At 38.5% G+C, this 25,715-nt stretch overlaps 1 protein-coding gene across 2 annotated transcripts in view; it reads left to right on the plus strand.

Moving 5' to 3' along the window:
- Positions 1-25,715, plus strand: part of pde3a (phosphodiesterase 3A, cGMP-inhibited) — a 111,498-nt gene that overhangs the window by 45,942 nt on the left and 39,841 nt on the right. Inside the window, exon 2 of one of the 2 annotated variants that reach the window (XM_017710635.2) lies at positions 13,458-13,508. The exons of the other annotated variant lie outside the window; for it this stretch is intronic. Coding sequence (XP_017566124.2) covers positions 13,458-13,508 — 51 coding nt within the window. The remainder of the gene's footprint in view (positions 1-13,457; positions 13,509-25,715) is intronic. 2 annotated transcript variants of the gene reach the window in all.

Below are 25,715 nucleotides of genomic sequence, written 5' to 3' on the forward strand. Positions count from 1 at the left end.
CCATCACCACTTCCCGAGTAGGAATTCCCAGTTGAGGGGGCATTTTCTTTCCTTTTTCCCTTGTTGGAGATGGGAAATTTACTTCAGTTGAGCACAGCATAAATCCATATTGGCATCTTTTCCTGTTCTTTTACTGTGGCAAACTGAGTCAGCTTCATTTTTTAGTATTCAAGACTTTCAAGGGTGCTTAAAGTTGAGGTAAACTAGGCAGGCTACCTGTGATAACGTGAGATGCTGCTAGTGTTTTATCTGCCGCAGGCTGTAGCTCTACCTAAGTCGGTACTGCCAACTAGACGTTAAAATGTCCAGTTGAGTCTCCCTCCAAAGATATATTTTCTGTTAATGACATGATTAATGAAGCGTTTACTTTTCTGTTAAAGGTAACATTGCGGACATAGGAATATCTTTTTATTGTTTTTGGTGCTAATGATAGATATCAATTTTTTTGCCACTATCTCAATTGCTATTTTAATGAGACTCTTTTCTTTAAATTAAGCTCCAGGGCTCTTTTGGCAGAAAGAGAGAGAACCAACACATTCATCATTTCAGATTGTAACACTGTAGTGCACCAAACTACCAGCTCACCAGCTTAAATTTTTTGAGGTTGAACTTCCTTACGAACAACTTGTTAGGACACTGTATAATAATGGAAGGGATAATTAAAAATGCAGCTCTTGCAATTTAAAAATTGCACTCTTTCAAACTGCAATTTAGCTATAAAAACTATTAATTGTCCAGCCCAGCACTATATGATGTGGGAAGTTACATCAGCAGACGGATTTCCTAAATAGGTGAAGTTTTGCTTTAAGTATGGCTGTTCTGTTTCTCTCCTGAATGCATGGCTACATCAGACAGATTTACCAAAAGTCTTGTGCCTCATTTTGTTCTTTAGGTGTTTTTGTCTTGCGCTGTCGCCTCACAGCAAAAAGGGCCTGGGTTCGATTCCCCGGCCAGGCGACTGGGGTCCTCTGTGTGTGGAGTTTGCATGTTCTCCCCGTGTCTGCGTGGGTTTCCTCCGGGTTCTCCGGTTTCCTCCCACAGTCCAAAGACATGCAGTCAGACCAACTGGACGTGCTACATTGCCCCTAGGTGTGAGTGTGGGTGTGAATGTGTATGTCTGTCTGTCTGCCCTGCGATGGACTGGCGACCTGTCCAGGGTGTCTCCTGCCTTCCGCCTGATGACAGCTGGGATAGGCTCCAGCAACCCCCCCGCAACCCTGAGGGAGAAGTGGCTTAGAAAGTGTGTGTGTGTGTGTGTGTGTGTGTGTGTTATGCGTTTCTTCCTTCTTGTTTTCAGAGTTTTTCAGTCTGAGGGTGCAATAAGTTGTCTTAAGAGTCACGATACTTGAAGATTTTCACGATACTTGAAGACGTTTCCTGAACCACAACATGTCATGATACTTAGGTTTTCTAAGATTTGATACGTTGAAACAGCCAAAAAAACCAACAATATGGCATTTGAAAATTAGGCCTGTCAAATTATTACATAATTGCCTAATTGTGCTTCAGATGATTGCAGTTATTTATCAAATCAAATCAAATTTATTTGTAGTGCTTTTCACAACTGATGTTGTCACAAAGCTGCTTCACAGAATTCCAGTAAAGACAAAGTTTTAACATGAAATGTAAAACCACCAGGTGAGCAGACAGTGGCAAGGAGAAACTCCCTCAGAGCTGAGGAAGAAACCTTGGGAAGAACCACGGCTCACAAGGGGGGACCCATCCTCCTCTGGTCAAGCTACCTACAAAATTATTGACAATAAAAATAGAGAGGACCCTGTACATCACATAGGTTTAACAACCATTTAACATAATTGTTAAATTTACAACAAGGAGAATGCAAGTGAGTGCATTAGGTTAAGGCAAATAAATGTAAATAATAGAAAACAGTAAATGTTGTTTAGAGTTTTTGCTTATTTTTCACTCTCATGAAAAGCAATATGCTTGATTCTACACATGATTCTGTGTAACTGTAGACATTTTTGAGTGTCTGTGCTCTGCTCAAACGTGTAGTAAACAAACTAGGAAGCAAGGTAGCTAATCAGTCAATGTAATGGTCATATTGCCTAGCTTTTAACGATTAACGATTTTATGTTTTCCCTCCAATCTTGAATATTCCAGCAATAAAAAATATGATAATATAATGTACAATGCAATACAGTGAGAGTTGCTACATAGTTAAAATAAAAAATAACAGTTTAAGTAAGAAATATCAGTAATATTGGCTGCAATCAATAATTATCAACAGTAATACGAAAGGTAACACAAAGGTTTGATAAGACAGTCCCATTCACTATTGCATATGCCATTTCAACATTGTAACACATCCCTAGTAGCAGCTTTGGCGTAGCCCAAGAACTTGGCCCAGACTTGATAACACTTCTTAATCTTTAATTATCTAAATAAGCTAATTATTCGATGGGATATTATATATTGTTCTATACCACAGTTATGCGTAGGTTGCGTAGGTGCATTTTCTTGCAACAACAAGGAGGCCCCTTATCAGTAAATCTTGACCAGCAGAGAGTACATTAAATGACACTCCTAGAAGTAGTACAAAGGGATCAAGTGGCATAGATATATGTGAAACATTTCTTAGCAGTTCTGTCCCCAAAACGTATTAATGTATAAGTCCACGTATAATGAGAGAGTTTGACCTTGTTTGAAGTGTTTGAGTTTGAGGCCAGAGCTTATAAGTTTTTCTGTTTTATTCAATTTGAGTGATATTACACTTAGCTATTGTAGATATTCTAGATATGCTCTCTTTTCAATGACAGCTACAGTTGATCAGTGTTTTTTAAGTACTAACAATGTCCAGAAAAGCATGTTGTGACAAAACAGTACTGCAAATTGCATAACAGAAAATTTACAAAGTTGTGTAAACTGCTATGTTTGTTTTTCATCCTTTTTCCAGTCATTACTTTGCTCATATTGCTTTACTTTTAAATAGTTATGTAATTGCATTTTGACTTTCTTCAAATTGTATTGATGTGAAGAAATGACAAAAACATGGCAAATTTTGAAAGTTGACTTCCTTTACCAAACAAGACTGAGCACATCACTTTTCATCCAATTCAACTCATAAAATGATAATTCAACAGCATGCAACAATGCAACCTTTCTGGAAAAATGTCAAGGTAGCAGAAAGATCAAATACGTCAAGCAGAAAAGTCGTCTTCAGATGTCCTACAACTTGAACTAGTGCTGGGCATCCTGGCTCTTTTCAGTGAATAAAATCTATTGGCTGACCAATTAGAGGCACAGTAGCATTGACAGTTTCTTTGTTCACAAAATAAGCCAAGTTATTATGTATAATTTAATTATCAGTAAAACGTTAGTCTATCTTCTAAGTAACTACTTAACTAAATTTGGTCCCTGCCTGTTATCTAGAAAAAAAAATCAAATAATCAGATAAGTAGTTTGATTGTATGATTTTTGAGAGCAGCCTCAGACAAGCAGACAAATCCATCATCCAGTCATGAACAAATAAAAGTAGATGGATGTAAAACATCAGGAATATTAAGGACACTTGGAAACATGGCTAAGAATTAGTTGAAAACCTCCCAGAACAAAACCGAATACAAGCTAACCTGACAAGCAACAGGAGCTGAGGATAATGTGGCGGCGTTCTAAGATCCAGGAAAGGGGTCCTTTGATTTTTAGCTACAACATCATAACATATACCCAAATCAAATCAAATCATGTTTATTGTCACATCACATTTACACAGGTGGAAAGTGAGTGAAAATCTTAGGTGCGTAGCCCCCTTATAGAATTTAAATACAAAAAATATATAGATATCTAAGAAGAAGAAAAAATATGACTCTGAATATACACATATACACAATATACACTAGTGTTGCACTATTCCAATGTACAGTTGTGCAATAATAAGTGAAATAAAACTTCTTGCATTTACTGAAGTCCACACTCTCTCTTTCTTAAAATTTCGAGCCTCCGTTTCTGGCCCTCACACTAGTCTATTGAGCACTATTGTTTTTGTTTCTGGAATATGGACTGGGAATCTGTCAGCTCTTGTGTTCCTGTGTGTGGTGTTGAAATAGACTGTCTGTTGTGGCTAGGTTTTACACACAGACAGGAACATACTATTTCAGTCAAATCTGTGATATATGCTTTGGGTTGATATTCCTAACCGAGATTAAGCCTTGGCTCAGTTCCTGTCCAGAAAGCTGACCCATAATATCCACGTCTGTAGAGACCTGCTCATTCGTCATTTCTTCTGAAATCAAGGGTATTAACAGGGAATTAAAAAGCCTTTCTAGGAAGGCTTTACACTAGATGTTGGAACATTGCTGTGAGGATTGATTGCATTGAGCCACAACAGCTGAATATTGGATTTGTTCCAGGTTACAAATGCAACTTATCCCAAAGGTATCGGATGGCACTCCATCACTCCAGAGCAGGCAGGTTCATTGCTCTACAGCCCAATGCTCGAGAGCTTTTTATAACCCCTCCAGCCAGCACTTGGCATTGGGGCATGGTGACCTTCCATGTAGTATGTGTTTATCATGGAGATAGCACCTCCTCCAGGTTAGATGAGGCAGTGCAGCTGATGTGTAAAAATTAGAAAAGGAGGAAGAGACTGATATCTTCTGAATTCGCTGAGACTGTGTATGACCGCATAAATTTGGGCAGTTTGATTGTCATTTTTCTGACCAATATTGTGGCTGTGACTTAAATTACTTTTACTTTCTGTAACTTGAGGTCCAAGCCTTTGTGTGTTTTTCTTTTCATATACACTATACACATACATATATCGCTGCTGTCGGAAAAAAACCCTCATATCTCCAAAATGGTAACTTTACCAGAGAAGGAAAAAAGAACCGTACTAATGTAAGTCAGTGGAACCAGTGTTTTTACCAAGTAATTTAGGGTCATTTCATTTTGCCCATTTGTTATGAAATTTATATGCAATGTAAAGAGTAACAGGCATTTCCAATTATGCCAAAACTGAAAAAAGACAAAAATGGAGATTCAAGGTTTTCTTCCAACAGCAACGATTATATATATATATATACATACATACATACATACACTGCTCAAAAAATAAAGGGAACACTCAAATAACACATCCTAGAGCTGATTGAATGAAATATTCTCATTGAATACTTTGTTCTGTACAAAGTTGAATGTGCTGACAACAAAATCACACAAAAATCATCAATGGAAATCAGATTTATTAACCAATGGAGGCCTGGATTTGGAGTCACACACAAAAATAAAGTGCAAAAACACACGACAGGCTGATCCAACTTTGATGTCATGTCCTTAAAACAAGTCAAAATGAGGCTCAGTATTGTGTGTGGCCTCCACGTGCCTGTATGACCTCCCTACAATGCCTGGGCATGCTCCTGATGAGGTGGTGGATGGTCTCCTGAGGGATCTCCTCCCAGACCTGGACTAAAGCATCCACCAGCTCCTGGACAGTCTGTGGTGCAACGTGGCATTGGTGGGTGGAGCGAGACATGATGTCCCAGATGTGCTCAATCGGATTCAGGTCTGGGGGGGTCCATAGCTTCAATGCCTTCATCTTGCAGGAACTGCTGACACACTCCAGCCACATGAGGTCTAGCATTGTCCTGCATTAGGAGGAACCCAGGGCCAACCGCACCAGCATATGGTCTCACAAGGGGTCTGAGGATCTCATCTCGGTACCTAATGGCAGTCAGGCTACCTCTGGCGAGCACATGGAGGGCTGTGCGGCCCTCCAAAGAAATGACACCCCACACCATTACTGACCCACTGCCAAACCAGTCATGCTGAAGGATGTTGCAGGCAGCAGATCGCTCTCCACGGCGTCTCCAGACTCTGTCACGTCTGTCACATGTGCTCAGTGTGAACCTGCTTTCATCTGTGAAGAGCACAGGGCGCCAGTGGCGAATTTGCCAATCGTGGTGTTCTCTGGCAAATGCCAAGCGTCCTGCACAGTGTTGGGCTGTGAGCACAACCCCCATCTGTGGACGTTGGGCCCTCATACCATCCTCATGGAGTCGGTTTCTAACCGTTTGTGCAGACTCATGCACATTTGTGGCCTGCTGGAGGTCATTTTGCAGGGCTCTGGCAGTGCTCCTCCTGTTCCTCCTTGCACAAAGGCGGAGGTAGCGGTCCTGCTGCTGGGTTGTTGCCCTCCTATGGCCTCCTCCACGTCTCCTGGTGTACTGGCCTGTCTCCTGGTAGCGCCTCCAGCCTCTGGACACTACGCTGACAGACACAGCAAACCTTCTTGGCACAGCTCGCATTGATGTGCCATCCTGGATGAACTGCACTACCTGAGCCACTTGTGTGGGTTGTAGAGTCTGTCTCATGCTACCATGAGTGTGAAAGCACCACCAACATTCAAAAGTGACCAAAACATCAGCCAGAAAGCAGAAAGGTACTGAGAAGTGGTCTGTGGTCCCCACCTGCAGAACCACTCCTTTATTGAGTGTGTCTTGCTAATTGCCAATAATTTCCACCTGTTGTCTGTTCCATTTGCACAACAGCTGTGAAATTGATTGTCAATCAGTGTTGCTTCCTAAGTGGACAGTTTGATTTCACATAAGTTTGATTTACTTGGAGTTATATTGTGTTGTTTAAGTGTTCCCTTTATTTTTTTGAGCAGCACTATATATATATATATATATATATATATATATATATATAGAGAGAGAGAGAGAGAGAGAGATTGCACTCTTTTAAATTGTGATTTTGGTATAAAAATGATGAATCGTGCCTGGTCTCCACCTTGAACTGTGCACTTATATATCTTTTTCTGTTTCTAAATCTTGTCTCAAAACTCATCTTTTTCAGTTTACAATTTGTTGAATTCATAAGTTAATTTATTCAAATTGTTCTGTCACCTGATTTATATTATTAAAAGTGTTTTCAGGCTTTTATCTTTTGTTTTTCATGATTTAATTTTTTTTGTTGTGACCCTGCGGGTCTTGAAAGGCGCTTTTAAAATAAAGTTTTATTATTATCATTATTATTATTATTATTATTATTATTATATTTACTATTATATAGTAGCATACTACTATGAGTAAATCAGAGTTAAAAGCCATGACAGCATATGTGCAGTGTGTTTGTGTTTTGTTGTATTATGTTCTGCTTGGTAAGGTAGTTTAATTTACTTTTACTAAGACCAGGGGTGCCCAATCCTGGTCCTGGAGATCTACCACTCTGGAGAATTCAGAGATCCAACACAGCTGACTTCAGTAATTTGTTTCCCCTCAAGGTCTTCATTACAAGGATCGGGTATGTTAGATTAAGTTTGGAGCCAAACTCTGCTGAATGATAGATCTCTCGGACCAGAATTGAGCACTCCTGGCTTAGACTGTGCTAGTCTCAAGCTTGTCTTGGTGAACCTAGTGCTGAGTTCCAGTTAGTAGTTTCAGGCATGCCAGGTGTTAATTGTAGCAGCTACAAGGCTGATAAATTGAGAAAGTATCCGCTACAGAAATCTATGTGCTTATGTTTTCAGACTTGGGTTTGTCTTCTGCTCGGAAAGCTAGGTTCTGAGTTTAATTTACTTTTGCTTAGTCTGTGCTAGGCCTGAGGCTGCTTTAATGAAGCTGTTTGAGCTTCAAGTGCATCAAGACTATCCTGGCACTTAGATGGTAGAACAAACTTCCACGTGCTGTCTGAAAAGTCCCTCACTGTCTTCAAATGTCGCCTGGAGACACATCTTTTTGTGAAGCACTTAAATAAACACTATTCTAGCTCTTGTTGAAATGTGTTGTGTTACACTTAATGCTGTCTTAAATCTATATTTTGTATCTTTTTTCTAGGTATCAGCTCTGTGTTTTGTTTCAGGAAGGGTCATAGCATAACGGTTCTTTGGAACCTATTTGTACTAGCTAGGATACATTTTCTGAATGGACAACAAAGCACTTTTTTAAGTTGCTGCTGACGAGAGGGACTGCCTGATGCCGTAAATGTCATTGATATAACTGTAGAGCAGGCTTCCTTCCATTAGTTCAACCAAAAGAGCATTTCTCACTGCGATGTGTATGCACATGCTAAGTAGATAATTACATGGGGACAAGCAAACTTTGTACCTACTGTTGATTTGATCCATTATTATTTGAGTGTGCATTTCCACTTTTAAAGCCTCCATGAAAAACAGCCCACTCCCAGTAATTAAGTGAAGCAATAGAGCGTTGGAGTGTGTGGGCAATCTGTGCAGGTTAGTGATGCGAATTATGAATGAATCATTTTGAAGTGAGCGCTAATGTAGTGGTGGCCTCTTTGCTGAGTATGCGTGAGATTTCCAGCCCTCCTATAGTCTTTGCATTATTAAAAAGGCGTTAGAGGCGTAATGGGCGTGCAGTAGGGACCAGGTTCTGTTCCCAGCCCCTCCTTCACCTGCTACCGCTGCAGCTGAAAACCACCGTCTGGCTCTGTCAAATGACGGTGCTAAGAGAGGGAGGGAGGCTATGCTAGAAGCAGGCAGCATCTCTTTCATGCTAAATTAAGGCAACAGTGCATCATCTGACTTATTATGAAGATTACATCGTCTGTCACTTAGTGAGCCGAAGTCAGTGGGAGAACGCCTCTCGGCCCTGTCACTACCTTTTCACTTTCATTCATCCTTTCTGCTTTCGTTCACAAGACACAGAGCCATGTTTATCAGGGTGTACTAAAGTGGCCACCAAAATCTTTTTTAGTCATGTGTTCCTCTCCAAATATTGTGCTTTCTCAACCGAAATTTGGGAGAGAGCAACTTGGAAAGCCTCTTGTTGCTCCTGTTTATTTCCCGTTTTTGTGTGAATAGAAATTTTGGATTTTTAACAGTTACATAAGAAAAAGAAAAACAGCGTGTGTGAAATACTTCCTTATATTCGGACGTCCCATGTTGGCTGGCTACTTCAGTGTTGACTGTCTGCTAACTCACCGTAAAGGCACTGATGCTGATGCTAGCTTCAAATGCAACAAAATGTTTGATTTAACTATTCTTCTATTGGAAATACTCATTTCTGGTTTGCTAATGTGCTCCTCCACACATTTATTGAGCTCTTACACATCTCCTTTTTTGTCTTCAGTTTCAGAAATGAATAACAATTTACTCTTTCCACCAATCTCTTTGGAAGTTGGGCAATTTTTAGTTACAATTATGCTGCGGCACATTCTAAAGTTTTGGGCATAGTTACAGTTGCTAGCCTACAAAGGACCTGTTGAGAGAACCAGTTTGCTACAGCACCACCCAGAGGCAGACCAGAGCTGCAACTGTAGTTAGCCAACAGCACCAAAGATAGAAGCTCACCAAATGTGGGTAAAGCTGCTAAACAATGACCATTTCCCTGGATTTGTATTTCAGTTTCTGTTTGCCTAATGGGCAGCATAATGTCATAATTAATTCATTTTCCTAGGATTTAGAATTTAAGATGTTTTGGCAGTCCAAGAGGTGGTCCCTGACCTTGTGTTTCACACCTTGGGCCTGCTGCCTTTTCTGGGAAAAAATACAGTATGGTCTAAGAGTTCTTGGGACAGCCTGGAAGTCATCCATTAAAAATCTTTGTTATAAAGAAGTTTTTTTTATATAGTTTTAGCCAATTTATCTCTGCTGTTTATCTTGGTACATGTCTTTAACCCTCACTTAGGTTCATTTAGCAAAAGCGCTTGTTCATTGAAAAACATGTTCATTATTATTTGCTTTAATAAAATGTTAACTGTCTGGAAAATGGCTACCAAGTTTAAATATAAAGGACTCATATATATTCACTGCAGTATGAGTTTAGGTACATTTTTGGTTGTTGGAGAGATCTGTGCTGCATCTGCCTGACAGTAAAGAACAGCACAACACAGAAGTAGTTCATGATATTAGCTTGTGAATGGCTGTGGTTTCCTGAAGCTCCGGTGCTGGAACAGGCATGACCAAGCCAGAGGATGAGGAGCATTACATAACCTTACATAATCTACCGTGGCCCCGCCGATGCACAGTCAAAGATAGGGACCTCCTCTTTGATGCTGATGTTTGACACAGAGAAGAAACAGGGAGAGGAGAGAGAGAGATAACTAATCTTCTCATGGTGTGTGTGGGGGAGTAAACTATTGAGGACAATGACCTCGGTTCAGGGGTGGAGCTTGCTTTTCTAGTATATACAAGCAAGAAAGGCGAACTATAGAAATTTATGTGATATTACAGTACAAATTTGACTTATCATGTCATAAAAATAAATCATATCAATACAACCATAGGAAGCAAAGTACTGTGCAAAAGTAAGATTCAATTGCCAGTCAAAACTGTTTCAGTTTTATACACTAAGTACAATATCATATCTATCAGTACTGTCCAGTCTTTACTTTTGCGAACCTACTGCCATGTTATCCCTTTCATACATCCAATCTTAAAGGCAGGGCATGGCGATTTTTTTATATAGCACATTTCAAACGCAAATGATTTCCATAAATACAAGCCGAAACAAAATCGGATAGAGAAATAAGGCAAAGTGCAAAGAGTGAAAAACAATAAAAAGTGTAAATTAGGCAGTATTACTTAAGTCTTGTGTAGCACCCTCTGTGACGAAGATCACCACCTGTAATGTATCAGTTAGCCCATGGGATAACCGTGGTGGCATTTCATCTCCAGGAGATTTAGCATAACATACTCAAGCATAGCTACTCAGGTCTTTTACAGCACCCTGAGTGAGGAAAATCAAAGTTACCACTTTTCACTGTATGAACAGCAGCAAAACAAAATTATAATTTGAAGTAATTTACAAAACTTCTAAGATGTTTGTCAATCTATGGTATAACAGTGTTAGCATTTAACCTCCAAAGAGCGTCGATTAAACCTAGTATAGCAAATGCACTGGTATCTTATAGTTAAGCCTTTTTCAGCATGCTTAGTAAAGAAGATGATCCAAGTTCTTCATTTCTTCAAAGTACATTAAAATGTCTAAGGTTTGAATCAATCCATAGTGTAGCAGTGATAGCTTCTAGCCTCCAAGAGAGTTGATTAAACTTGAAAAGTGTGAAACAAGATGTAGAATAACAGTAAAGTAATAAAGGGCTAAACAGAAACTCAAAAAGATATTAAAGATCAAACTGAGCTTATTAAAGTTGCTAAAAATAAAGTGCCGTAAGAATAAAGTGCAAATCTTATAGGACAAATATAGCCACATGAAAAGAAAAATGTTTTTTTGACATTGATTTAAAAATCACTACAGCTGGGACACACCTAAAATCTTCTGGCATTTGTTTTCAGTTGTATGTTGCTTAGCAGGTAATGCTCCTTAAAAACAAAACATTTCACCTGGATCCTTCAAGCAAAAGATGTTGATCACTCAAGAAACTACCCAAAGCTGCCTTCAAACTTGTTTCTCATGTCCATCTAAAATGACTAAAGGAGATATTTCTGAGAAGATTAGATATAAGATAATCCACTAGCATTAAAAGGGCAAAGTCAAAGAAAAACAAGTGATAAAACAGGAGTTTCCAAGACTGTGGACGACCTAGTAGACCACCAACACTGAAAAGTTTCCTGAAAGAATGGAAGCTGTAATAAATGCAAAGGATACAATTAAAAAAAAAGATTTTATATAGTTACTGAGCCTCATGTGTAGTGTCCTGTTAAATGTGTTTTCTTTTTTTAGAAAAGCTCTAAGAAAATAAATTTGTTAAAAATCACATCCATACACCAAGCACAAGCAAAAATTTTACATTTATCACGGCTTATTTAATTGGAATAAAAATAAATTACATTTAAATCAAAACAACTTCATTTTAAAAAGGCTGTCCTATGTGTTCATGTCAATACTGAAAAACAAAAGAGTTTAATCCACAGACGGAGCCTTATTTTAGACACAGCCCTGTGTTTTAGAGCAGGAACAGAGACTGTAATGTTAAGAATAGTCACTACCAAAGCACATTTTCTGCAACTAAGTAAACTTTTTTTGTGTTTTAATGAAGACAAATGTAATTTTATGTGTGTACAACTGTTCAAAGCTGTTGGCTGGTCATGTATTGGCTAGTGTTTATGAGTTATGCTGAAAATGAGCTAAAATTGTCACTATTGAAACAGTCAATACTGAAACATTTGGTAAATTCAATAAAATAAACATTATTAAGGTATAGGTTCACAAGTCCAAGTCAGTCAAAAATTCGGCTATGAACCAGTGATCAATATAGAGTCCAGTTTGTTCATGTTTTTTTAGACAATGCCCTTTATTATTACACTTTATGCAGTGTGCTGGCTATGAACAGGTCGCTTGGTACAGTGCTTTCGTAAAACCAGCTGTGTAGACGCAAAGTCGGCTAATGGTGCCAGGTCACATAGTGTCCCAGGCAAGTGACAGGGCTGAGAGTAGGCAGCATGGACACAAATATTATTGATTAACGGCCTATCTTGCTGCATACAATGAACTACAGCCAGAATGCTGTTTGTTTGGCTTACTCCCTCTCCTTTCACTCTGAAGGAATATATTCTTAGGCTGAGCTCCCACGGTATTTATAAACGTCCACTTTCCTGGCGCTGGACACTGTGGAACTTGACGTGACATTATTTCAGAACTGCAGCAGGATGTCCCATGCTGAACTCTTTAAGAGAGTTCATGCTCCTTCCTGTACAAATTTTAAGCAAGAAGAGGCAGAACATTTAGTTACAGTCGACAAATTCCTTATTACCCGTGTCTCTTCTTTCTTGTCCTGAGCCAGTAAGAACTTCCTACTGACTGCTAATTAGAGTACATGAAGTTTACAGCCATTAAGGGGGAATTTCATGAGTTTTTCAAACTTTCTGAATAAAAGAGTTTTGATGTAAACAAAGTCATTCAGAGTAGTTTGATGTGAAGCAATTAACTGTAAAGAAATGTACTGACTCAAATTTCTTTACAGTGGTGGTGATAGGAACCAGTGGACACAATTTCTAACTCTAATTATTGCCATTTTTTCCTATTCAGAAACAACACTGACCCTACAGGTGCATTTTGAGTTTTTATATCTAATGTGGATAATTGATAAATACTGGTAAAACCAGAAACATTTGGGGGGGCTATTTTGCCTCACAACACCCTGCATGTAGAGATGGAAGTGGAATTCCCCTTTAAGCACTGAAGAGCACAGACAAATGCGAACCTGACTGTGAAATTGAATTATGAGCATGCGTCGCTGAACAAAATGGAAAATGTACGAGCATAGTGTGCATCTGTATGTGAGGGGTTGTGGTAGGACAGCCATCCCTTGAGTCCTGCTGCTGTTGAAGGTCTCTCTCTCTCTCTCTTTCACTCTCTCTTTCATTCTGTCACATTCTCCCCTCTCTCTCTCTCTCTCTCTCTCTCTCTCTCTTTCACTCTGTCTCTATGTCATGTTTTTCTCTTTTGAACTCTTTCTCTCTCGCTGTATTTTTAGATACTGTGTTACAGGCTCAGCTGTATAGAGTGTTTTGGCTTCCTGTGACAGTCTACATCCTCTCTCTCTCTCTCTCTCTCTCTCTCTCTCTCTCTCTCTCTCTTCAGATGCTCCCACAGCAAGAATGGGACCACAAGAGAAGTGCCCGTGGATCACAGGTCAGTCTGTGTGTGTGCTTGCAGCCTGCTGCGTTTAAGAATAAGAGAGGCCATGCGCAGTAATTTAGTGTGACTTCAGTGTTATTCATAAGACACAGTTGAGTTTCAGGTCACTTTACTGACAGGTAACTTAAACAGCATGTATTATTTGTGGTCAGCGTGTGCATGCTTGGAGCTTGTTTGTGGCCATACTACTTCAGCATGTTGTGAATTATTGTGTCTGGGTGAGTTTTACCTACTTGTGAACTATGTAAGGGGGTAAGCAGGACAGATAGGGGGTGTTTAAACTTGCGTGTACCATGCAGAGGTAGAGACCGCGTTTCATTCATATCTTATAATTCTTATAATCTTATAATCTGAATTATATCTTATAATTCAGGTGTATGGTACATATATGACACAGCTAAAAGTTTGAGGAGGTTTTTCTATTTTAAAGTTTCTCCCTACCTCCATGTAACACTAGTTATTTATATCTTAATAATTAGCATTAAATACTGAATATAGATTGTCAAAGAAGAGTTGCAAAAAAAACCTCATTATTTACATATTTGTCTTCAAATCACACTGTTGTAGTTTCAGAATTTGGTCACTTAAACTGGAAAATGTTACTAAGAATCTAGTTAATCTATTTTAATCTATTTATTTTCATCCAAAAACAGAAATCGTAATATTTTAGTCATTTTATGTTTTTCAAGTTGCTGTATTTCTCATGTTCAGGAGAATAACCTAGCCAACAATTATTTATTTTTCAGTTTCAGGAAAACATAATATGCAGAAATACACATATGCAGAAAATTACACAGAAGCCTCAAAAACTAAATAAAATATCCACTTTTTCTGTATTGTTTATTCTTTGTCTTTATTACACCTTCCATTCTTTTCAGGACACTGGTTTTCTGTTTTTCCAGGAAATCTGCAGGGAAATTTTCTACACCTCCAAAGTTCAGTCTTAGAAGTTTTTGCTTCTCAGGATTTAAATAATCCCAAACACTTTCTGTGATGTGTGGTCAGTCCATTGTTCTGAGAACACCATCAGCATCTTTGCTTAAATTGTAAATATTCTTCTGATTTGTCCAGTTTCTGAGTTCTAGTGCAAATGTTCTTTTTTTATCTATTTGTTTTTCTCTGGGAAAGTTTATTGACAGTTCGGCTTCTTTTCAGACTCATAGTGTTGACTTGTCTTCTCACATTGAAATGATTGAAACACCTGGGGATTTTTTTCAGATTTGAAGCAAGAGTGAAGCTTAATGTTCTCAAGATCAAAGCTTTAAATACTCTTTATCTGCCAGGTACCAGGTCTTGCACAGTTGTTAGGAGTCCCATTTTCTGTATAATTTTGGAAAATCCTGATATTTTTCACTTTCCCTTGACCTTCCCCTTCATTGTGCAAGTGGATTATCTTATATCTAATCTTCTCAGAAGTATTTCCTTGTACTTCATAGCTGTTTTGACCCAAATTGACAAATTATGGGTAGTCTTTGACTTTGGCACTGTGCTGTATGTGTATTTTTTGATGATGTGGGAACCTGTCCATACCAGAAACCCAATAACTGGTCAGATGAGCATAAACAGAACTATGTTTCCTGAAAAGTCTCTATGTTGGCAATAAGGGATTGCATTCCTGTCTATGCTGGAGGGACCATGTGCTGATTCCTGGCTTCTATCAAAGGGATTTAAATCATAAGCCACTAGACAAGTGCTGGGCAATCAGCAAGGAATTAAGAGCAAGAGCCTAATGCAAACCAGAGCTTACAGGAGTGCATGGCACATGAGTTGAGGCGAACTGGAGAAAGCAGCTGTTCATCATGGTGTGCTACAATAGTGCTGTCATAGCTAACAGAGTCAGCCCGGGCACACAGAATAAAATATAGAGCCTCTGGATTGCCATGTGACCAACTGCTGATAGCAGGTACAATAGCAGTCCAGGGTTTGTGTGTGTGTGTGTGTTTATATACATGAAAGAAAGGAAAAGAAAGATTGGGGGAACTTGACATGTTTTGCGACATAAATTTGAAAGATAAATATGTACAGTTGCATGCAAAAATTGGACACCAATGTTCATATTATGTCTTGTTGATGAAGTGAAAATAAGTTAACACATCCACTACAGAGAACACAATTCTGTTCATTTTGATTTATTTGCTAAATTTAACATACTGGGGGAAAAATATAACAAACTATAAAAGAAAAAAATAAAACATTTTTTATTTTATGTTTCATTTGTTCCCAATAGGTTAAACTTGCGAACTTCAATCTGCATCCTTTTGTTTCCTGCAAAGGAACTTCTCACTTAGAAAATTAACAAAAGATGCAGTTTGAAAAAGAGATTTCCAGACTTTGTGTACAATTGTATGCAGTTTTATTCTTTATATGCCAAGTCAGGGTGTGCATATATGTCTTAGTGAACTATCCTGTAAAACTGGACATTGTAGACATTGTAGACATCCACATTAGCTGGTGAATAGCAGTTTTAGCCTGGAGAAACTCTAGAAGAAATGGAGAAATGTCTAGAAAACACATTATAAGTATATATAATATTATTATATTAGAATATATGATAAGTATTGCTTCAATTTCAGATTGATTGAATCATTGAGATGAAAAGCGAATCATACAGAATGGTCTGATGTGAAATAGTTCATTATAGAGGATCAGTGTGACTCAGATGTCTACAGTTTGTGATTTCTAGAACATCCAACCAGTTCACAACCAGTGAACCTACATGTGTCTTCTGAACTTTATTATTTTATGTAATGAAAATGTTTTTTTTTAAAAACTGTTTTATTTTGCCTCATGTTGTCCTCTATATATCTTGCCAACATGAATGCACTAAAAAAATAAAAAGAAAAAATATTTTAGGTCAAATCCTTGTCAAAACTATTGTAAGACAATGTTTCAGGTATCAACCAGCATATACATAACCATTTCATGTAATAACAGTCTGTGAGGGAGCTTTAAGAGGCATTAAAGTCTTCAGACGACTGGTTCCTATCACCACCACTTTGAATAATTTGAGCTCAGCAAGTTTCTCTAGAGCAGAGAATTTTACATCAAAACTATCTGAATGGCTTTCTTTACATCTTAACCATGTAATTATGCAGAGATTTTGTAAAATTTAATCCCCCTTTAAATTCTACAAGCCCATTTCCAAAAACGTTGCATTGCTGTGCAAACTGTAAATGAAAAAAGAATGCAACGATGTGCACATCCTTTAAACCTTGTGTGTACTTGAAAATAATGCAAAAACAACATATAAAATGTTGGAACTGGGAATTTTATTCTTTTTTTTTAAGTATATGCCAATTTTGAATTTGATATCAGCAGCACATTTCAAAAAAGTTGGGATGGGGGTATGTTTACCACTGTGTTGCATCACCTTTTCTTTTAGCAGCACTCTGTAAGCATTTGTGAACTGAGGAGACCAACTGCTGTAGTTTTGAAAGTAAAATGTTTTCCCATTCTTGCTTAATATCAGATTTCACCTGCACAACATTTCAGGGTCTGCTTTATTGCACTTTCTATTTCATAATGTGCCAAATGTTTTCAATGTATGACAGGTCTGGATTGCAGGCAGGCCAGTTTAGCATTATTTTACTACAGAGCTGTGCTATTGTAATGCATGTAGAATGCAGTCTTACATTGTCTTGGTGAAATAAGTAAGACCTTCCCTGAAAAAGACGTCATCTGAAAGGCAGTATATGTTGCTCTAAACCATATGCTGTATATATTGTTCAGCATTAATTGTGCTTTCTGCAAGCCACTCATGCTGTGTGCTCTAATGCACACTGATACCATCATGGATACTGGCTTTTGAACTGTGCACTAATAATAATCCAGATGGTCCTTCTCCTCTTTAAACCCGAGGACGCGATATTCATTATTTCCAAAAAGAAATGTCAAACTTCACCTCAGTCCATCTTAAATGAGCTCAGGCCCAAAGAAGATAGATAGATAGATAGATAGATAGATAGATAGATTCAACTTTATTGTCATTACTCAGTATAAGTACATGGCAACGAAATGCAGTTAGCATCTACCAGAAGTGCAATTAGTAGCAAATAGTGCAAAAAGAGAGTGTGCAAGTGTGCAATAAATAGGCATAGTGCAACATTACAGTATATAGAATAAATTACTTATAGATATGCAAAAAAATAGATTATAGATGTGTAGATATATACATGAACATGTTGGAGATGTACACTGTATAGAATAACTGTTGCGATGTGTTATTTACATGGCAGTAGAATGTTACATTTGTGCAGTGGTAATAATGATGAATAAAATAAAACAACAGCTCTGATTGGTGAGTGTAGTATGAAAGGCAGTGTTCATAGTCCGCTGTGTGCAGTATGAGTGGTAGTGATATCAGCGAGGTGTGGAGTTCAGCAGAGTGATTGTGGAGGGAAAGAAGCTGGACCTGAGCCGACTGGTTCTGGCCCGGATGCTCTTGTATCTCCTCCCGGATGGAAGTAGGTTGAACAGTTTGTGGTTGGGGTGGGAGGGGTCCTTAATGATGCTGTGTGCTCTGCGCACACAGCGCTGGTGGTGAATGTCTTTGATGGCAGGGAGCTGCATGCCTGTGATGCGCTGAGCAGTCCTTACTACCCTCTGCAGGGATTTCCTTTCCGCCACAGTGGAGCTACTGTACCACACGGTCACACAGTTGGTCAGTATGCTCTCGATGGTGCATCTGTAAAAATTTGTGAGGATCTGAGGAGACAAGGGGTCTGGATGCTGTTTACACATGGTTTCATATGATTTCAGTTTTAACATGCATTTGTGTATGCAGCAGCAAACTATGTTCAGAGACAGTGGTTTTCAGAAGTGTTCCTGAGCCCATGCAGTGATTTCCACTACAGAATAGGGATGCAACGATTATTTGACTAATATAATAATACTATTAGTCGACTAAAATCGATGACCAAATTAGTTGGCAACTAATTCAGAAGTCGATTAGTTGGTGATGTCATTACACGTCTTTCTCGCGTTCACTAGGGAAATTTTGACATTACTGCTCAACAACACGGTGGCTCACTGCGAAGAAGATTCATCTCTGTAAGATAGACCGTGTCCCAAACCACATACTAGCACACTAAATGGTGTGTAAAAATAGCGCAGATACCATTAAAAGTACACTCATTAGTGTAGTGTGTGAAGTACAGAAAATTCTGTCCTACTTCATGTTGTGAACCAAGCTGTAACATTTTCTATTTTGAAATGCAGGTTCTCTGGAATCGCTAATGGAGCTGGAACAGGAAGCAAGTAACTATTATTCACAGCGACCCTCTTCATTTTTCAGATGATATCATCTGCAAACACGGCAAACACAGGAGATCCAAACAGTTTTCTGTTCCCCGCGAACGTTTGGCTTCACTGGCTAACAGTTTTAGGAGGTAGTTCTCCTTGAACACACAGGGTAGCTGGACGAAGGGTTACCGTTGAAATGAAGCTTTACTCAAAATTGTTCACATATACCTGTTTATAAAGAAGTTTACCACAAACATTTTCCCTCCGCTGCATCAGAGCACATCTTCTCTGCAGTGGTATCTGCTCTCAGAGAAGAGTGAGACTCACAGGAGCACAGAGAGGCGCTGACTTACCTCCGTTTCATTAAAGATCTGTGACTATAAAATTTAGTTGTAGCAGAGTGTTGACAGACAAAATGCACAAATCACAGACTGCACTATTTAAAATTAACATTTAAATTTAGAATGTTTTTTATTTACTATGTATTTATCTAAAATGGAGTTAGTTTTGTTGTATTTTCTTTCTGCTACTTTGAATATCCTTGGTTTGCACATTCTTGGTTGGAAAAACATATTGGAGTTTAATTTTTTTTATCATTTGTATTAGCAGGGAAGATAGTTAAACCAGTGAATTCTTGAATGTTATTCATTTTTATTGTCTTCATTGTTAGTTTGCAAATGCATAAAACAACATCAAGCTAAAATTAAAGGTTAATAGCTACATAAAAAAAATTGGTAGTGTAGTGATTCATAATCCAAATAATCGATTATTCATTTCAGTAATCGATCGACTATTCTACTATCAAATTAGTCGTTTGTTGCAGCCCTACTACACAATCATGTATGTTTTTAATGCAGTGCCACCTGAGGGAAAATAACAGCCAGCCAATACTGTTTTTTGTCCTTGTCGCTTACCTACATAAATAACTTTAGATTTTCTGAATCTTTTAATGATATTATGTACTATAGCCACTTCGCGGTTCAGCTTTCGCGGACTCGGTGCATCACGGGTTTTCAAAAAATATTAATGGAAAAAATATATCGCAGATTTTCGCTACTTGGCGGGTTTTCTGTGGAACTCGATCTGTGGAAAATATATATATGATTAATTTTTACATTAAAAAATCCCAAAATGTACAAAAATATATTAAAAATATTAATTCTAACAATAGAGGAATGTTATAAATCATAAAATATTACGATTTACAGTAAATAGTGCATATTTACTCAGTGGATGAATCCACACCGAATACGAGCGTCCCTACTTTGTGGATTTTCGTTTATCACGGTTGGCCTGGAACGCAACACCTGCGATAAATGAGGGAACACTGTATATAATAAACAATGTATAATTGAGTTGAATTTTTAAATGAAAAACCTTTTATTTAAAAAATGCTGTCCAACATTTTTATGCCACTAATGAAACAAAAAGTTTTAGGCCACATGCGGAGCTTTATTTTAGCCACACCCTTGCAGTTTAGAGCAGGAATTGAGACTCAGCCACATTTTGAGCAGTTAGATCCCATTGATTTGGGTTAATGTGTCCCAAAACCTGAAAATGAGTGCCTAACATTTAGAATTATAATAGAATTGTCACCAACAAAACACATTTATTTGCTCTATTTATTTTTAACTCTTTGAACCAGTTCAGTGAAATAGTCTTTCTAGAACATAAAGTGACTGTGTCACCTAATTTTTCTAGCGAAAACCCCAGTGAACACCCATTGGTTTGTGGAGGCATACTTTCCCCTGAGGCCTGAATGGTAATGCAGGGTCTTCATGCAGGGTCATAATGCTAACTACGGTTTGCTTTTCTCCACAAAGAAAACATTGCCTGGCAATGTGGCACATGACCCTGCATGAGGAGAGAGAAATGCAATGTTCTTCTTTATGACTAGGTCCAGTTCTGTGTGTGTAAATGTGGCTTATGAAGTCTCAAAAATGTTCTGGTGTTGTGAGGACATTTAGCCAAAACCACTTTGGTCTTGAGTAGGGTTGCATGGTACGAACAAAAAAATGCACTGTGTGATAAAATTGGGTATTGTAACAGTATACAATGGAAGTACAAGATCACATTTACTAATACCAATAAATGCAATACATTACTTTAAAAGTAGCCAGTACTCAGGGTGTCTGTGAATGGTTGTGCAGCAAGTCTAAACCGTGAAAATGAGTTGTTGGTTTATGCTGTGTAATGAAACCAAATAATTCTAACTAAAGTTGCCATTCTCCATTTTTCTTGCAATAGCATCACTCATTTTTACAGACTTGTAACTACAGCTTTAAGCTTTTTTGACTTTCTTCTTACTAGTTGCAACATAGTTAGAATATGCATGTAGTTACCACATAACATACATTCTGTTTTGCAGATGATCCTGATTATTTGAAATGTAAATATTATCAAAATGTCAAATTCAGCTTGTTTTCTTTAATGGCCTGTATTCATAATTAGTATGACTAAAGGCATGACGTAGAATCATCTTCCTCTGCTGAGGCGTGAGTGGAGGAGAGAGCGTAACGGCTCAGTTGTATTTCCTCTGTCGCACATGGCTGCACCCGTTACGCCGGTGGATGTAGTTCACCATCTGCGCAGTAGATTGCCGTTTTCTGCATGATGACGCCTCATGGCACTGTTCCTCTGTAGAGCTCCACAGAGAGGAGAGACACGTGTCTGAGCTCTTTTTTTTTTTTCAGATTGGAACTGGAGCACTCGTTCTGAATCACAGCTTTATGCCCCGCTCTCATTATTTACTCTTTATACTCTTTTGTTCTTTCTCAATTATTATCTGTATTATATATTTATTTTTTCCCAGCGTTAGTGCTGGCCATTTACCATTTGATATACTGTAGCGCTCCCTTTTTGCGTGATAGCTACCACACTGGAAAGATGAAGACAGGTCCTGCTTCTGTAGTGGCCTGTCTAGGCAGTAGGTTGGAGGGGTAACAATATTGCTGTTATATATATATATTGGGGTGTGGGGTGAACTATACGTTACTTATTCATACTAACGTGTCATCATGATAGACTTCTAACAGTAGTTACTGTGTTTTCATAGATCTATTTCTAGTGTGTTGTTCTGATAGGCCTCTACCTGTAGTCAGTGACAGTACCCATGGCTGTGACAGGTTCCTCTTCCTCTTAATGAGTTGTTCTTGTCCACTGTCACCCTTGGCTTGCTCATTTGGATTTAGTTTTTTCTTTTTTGTTGTTGTTGTTGTTGTTGTCTACCCATGTACATTACCACCTGGTTTTATTTTCAGCATACAGCATGACAAATGAATCAAAGCTGCTGTAGTGCAGTTTCTTAACATTTTTGCTCTGTATTTGGACACACAGCATGTTGCTTTGAATGAGAAGAATGTAGGAGCACTCATGTTGTAGCATGTCACTTGGACAGTGTGAGCATATAAATCATATCCTTTGGCCAAACACAAGATTAGCTATCAACAGGGAATGAAGCATTCAAAGTATTTGATTACGTCAGAATAAGAATGCCCCGCCACCATTTTCATAGACAAGCAGTAGCTCTGACTGAGCTCTATTAGAGCTCATATCCTCACCATTGCTGCAGCTACAACTCAAAGTGACTGCAAAAAAGATGAAGCCATGTTTTCATCAAACACTTTATAAGGAACACCTGTACACATACATATTCATGCAATTATTTAATCGGCCAATCGTGTGCAGTGCGTAAAATCATGCAGATACAGGCTAGCAGCTTCAGGAAAATCTCAGGAAAGGAGAAAATATGTGATCTCAGTGTGTTTAACTGTGGCATGATTGTTTGTGCCAGATGTTCTGGTTTGAGTATTTCTGTAATTGCTGATCTCCTGGGATATACATTTTGATATAATAATGAAAAACATTCTTTGAGTGGAAGTTCTGTGGATGGAAGCAGCTGATTGATAGGGGAGGTCAATAGAGAATGGTCAGACTGGTTTGAGCTGACAGAAAGGCTACAGTAACCCAAATAACCCCTCTGTACAGTTGTGGTGAGCAGACAAGCATCTCAGAATAAACATATTAAACCTTGAGGTGGATGGATTACAACAGCCAAAGACTGGGTTTCATTTTTAGAATAGAAAGCTGAGGCTGCAGTGGGCACAGGCTCACCAAAACTGGACTGAACACAGGAAAAACAGCCTGGCCTGATGAATCTCGGTTTATATGATTGCATCACTACATTTTTTTGCAGATGTTAATGATGAGGTAACAAGCTATAATCAGCCTCGGGAGCTGCTGAATTGCACAGCACATGTTACTGGCTGATCTAATGTTGCATCTCAAACCATACAGTTCTATACTTTATCTACTACACTGATAAGTGCACTTCTAATGGTACTACACTAGGTATTTCTACAAAAGGTGCTTTGCAGCCTTTGCTGGATTGGTTATGGCTTTGTTATCTCATAACAAATTGCTGAAATTAAAGTTGCCTACCAAAATGATGGCCAGGCGATCACATGACATCATCGGAATGCTATGAATTAATGGATTCTTCCCATCTGATAGGAATCCATATACTCTTATGTACTTGGTCACTGTTATTCAAATGTGTATCCCTGTGATAAACTTAGCAAAGGATTTTAGTAATATGTTGAAATAATACAATCTCTGTACATTCTACTGTTGTATAAGCTTGCACTAGAAAATGTACTATTAGGACACTGTGCTTTCACATTTCAGTGGGTGTCCCTGTTTGTGATGGTCCAGGCCAAACAGATCAATACTACCTAACATCCAAACTCTACAGGCACACACACACACACACATACACACACACACAAACTCTCCTTCCAGTTGATATCACCCGAATCATTTACATACACACATGAACACATACACAGAGTATCATATATCCATGACTCAAGGCCATTAGCTCCTGAGAGAATCCATTTCTGCCAGGTAATAGGTGAAAGTGGCTATCACAGGATGTCATAAAGACAGAAGTGAAGAGGTGGATAATGTGCTTTGTTCAGGCTCAGATGACTCAGACAGTGAAGGGGAGCTGGGACGAAGCAGCGGCACTTTTCAAAGAAACCACTAAACAATTTTTCTTTTGCACTCTAGTTCTATAAGCAGAGGCTCATTTGCTTATGTAATTGCCCAGATATGTTTTGACTCTTTCAAAGGATTCATTAAAAAATGTTTGCTCGTCTAGAGAAACCCCTGTAGAAAGACTTGCACACCTCTATTCTCTTTCTGTAAGGACTATATTTTAAATTGAATTTTGAGTTTCTACTTCTTCACAGCAGCAGTTTATTGTTACTTTGATGCTTCATTAAAGTGGTGTTTTGCATTAATGACACTTGCCTTGTTCAGACAGGCAGCTCAAATCTGATTTTTCCAGTAAACATATGTATGCCTACTGGCCGTTACACACCTAATGTAACATGAAAAAATGTCACGAAACAGCAACATTTGCCAAGTTGTTCACACTGTAAATAGCTATGAGAAGGTCTTCTGCCTCTCATAAATTGGGCAGATTGTAACACTGTGCTGGATGGTTTCCACTTTGGAAAAGTGAAATGAGAAAGGAGAGTTTACCCTCCGCAATTCAGGAACTGAAACTTTATGAACTCTTACGCTCACAGCTCAGATCTCTGTTACTCAGTCCAAACAACAATATGTAGTTAAGGACATCAGTCTGTGAAAAGAAAGTCAGTGGTGCATCTTCACAGACTACAGCTTAAACACGAAGAGTAGAAGCTTGTAACAGATGTTTTACTTTGTATATTATAGCTTGCAGTATCTGCTTCATTAAAACTTAAAGGCCTTCTCTGAATATTAATATACAGCGTATAGCTTGGTAGCAGTCTGTTGACCAGGTCAGCCTACGCTAATGTCAAGCTCTGTTCATGCTGTAGTCAATAAAAGAAAACGATTTGAAATGTTTTGCTTCTGCCTGGTCAGTGCATTGTTACTATGGCAACTAATACAAATCAGATTTGTTAAAAAAATCTGTTGGTGTTGGTGTAAGAAGTCTAATACAAAACCTAATCCCATTTGTCCTGCAGTGTGAACAAAGCCTGTGTGTCCGTGTGTCCATGTTATCTTCATTCTGAAGGTTTGGATATTAGGAAGGTTTTTTTATTAGGCTTGGGCAATATCTAAAACTAATAAGCATGATATAAATGCGATTACTGATAATACCCCCTCCCAAAAAATACAAGGTACATGCTTTATTTAATACTAATAGTTTCAATGAAAATCTTTAAGAAAACCTGCATATTAAATAATATGCTATATTGCCAAAAGTATTCGCTCATCTGCCTTCACACGCATATGAACTTGAGTGAGATCCCATTCTTACTCCATAGGGTTTAATATGATGTTGGCCCACCCTTTGCAGGTATAACAGTTTCAACTCTAATTCATCCCAAAGGTGTTCTATTAGGTTGAGGTCATGCAGGCCAGTCAAGTCTGTGCAGGCCAGTCAAGTTCTTCCACACCAAACTCGCTCATCCATGTCTTTATGGACCTTGCTTTGTGCACTGGTGTGCAGTCATGTTAGAAGAGGAAGGGGCCATCCCCAAACTGTTCCCTAAAGTTGGGAGCATAAAATTATCCAAAATCTTGTGCTGAAGCATTAAAAGTTCCTTTTACTGGAAGTAAAGGGCTGAGTCCAACTCATGAAAAACAACCCCACACCATAATTTCCCCTTCACCAAACTTTACCCATTCCATGAAGCTCTTTATGCGCTGTTCTTGAGCTAATCTGGAGGCCACATGAAGTTTGGAGGTCTGTAGTGAATGACTCTGCAGAAAGTTGTAACTTCGGTGCACTATGTGCCTCAGCATCTTCTGACTCTACTGTCATTTTACGTGGCGGAGTTGCTGTCATTCCCAATCGTTTCCACTTTGTTATAATATCACTGACAGTTGACTGTGGAATATTAAGTAGTGAGGAAATTTCATGACTGGACTTGTTGCACAGGTGGCGTCCGATCACGGTACCAC

This window comes from Pygocentrus nattereri, chromosome 1, assembly GCF_015220715.1.
Source record: "Pygocentrus nattereri isolate fPygNat1 chromosome 1, fPygNat1.pri, whole genome shotgun sequence".
In the NCBI taxonomy this organism is placed as follows: Eukaryota; Metazoa; Chordata; class Actinopteri; order Characiformes; family Serrasalmidae; genus Pygocentrus; species Pygocentrus nattereri.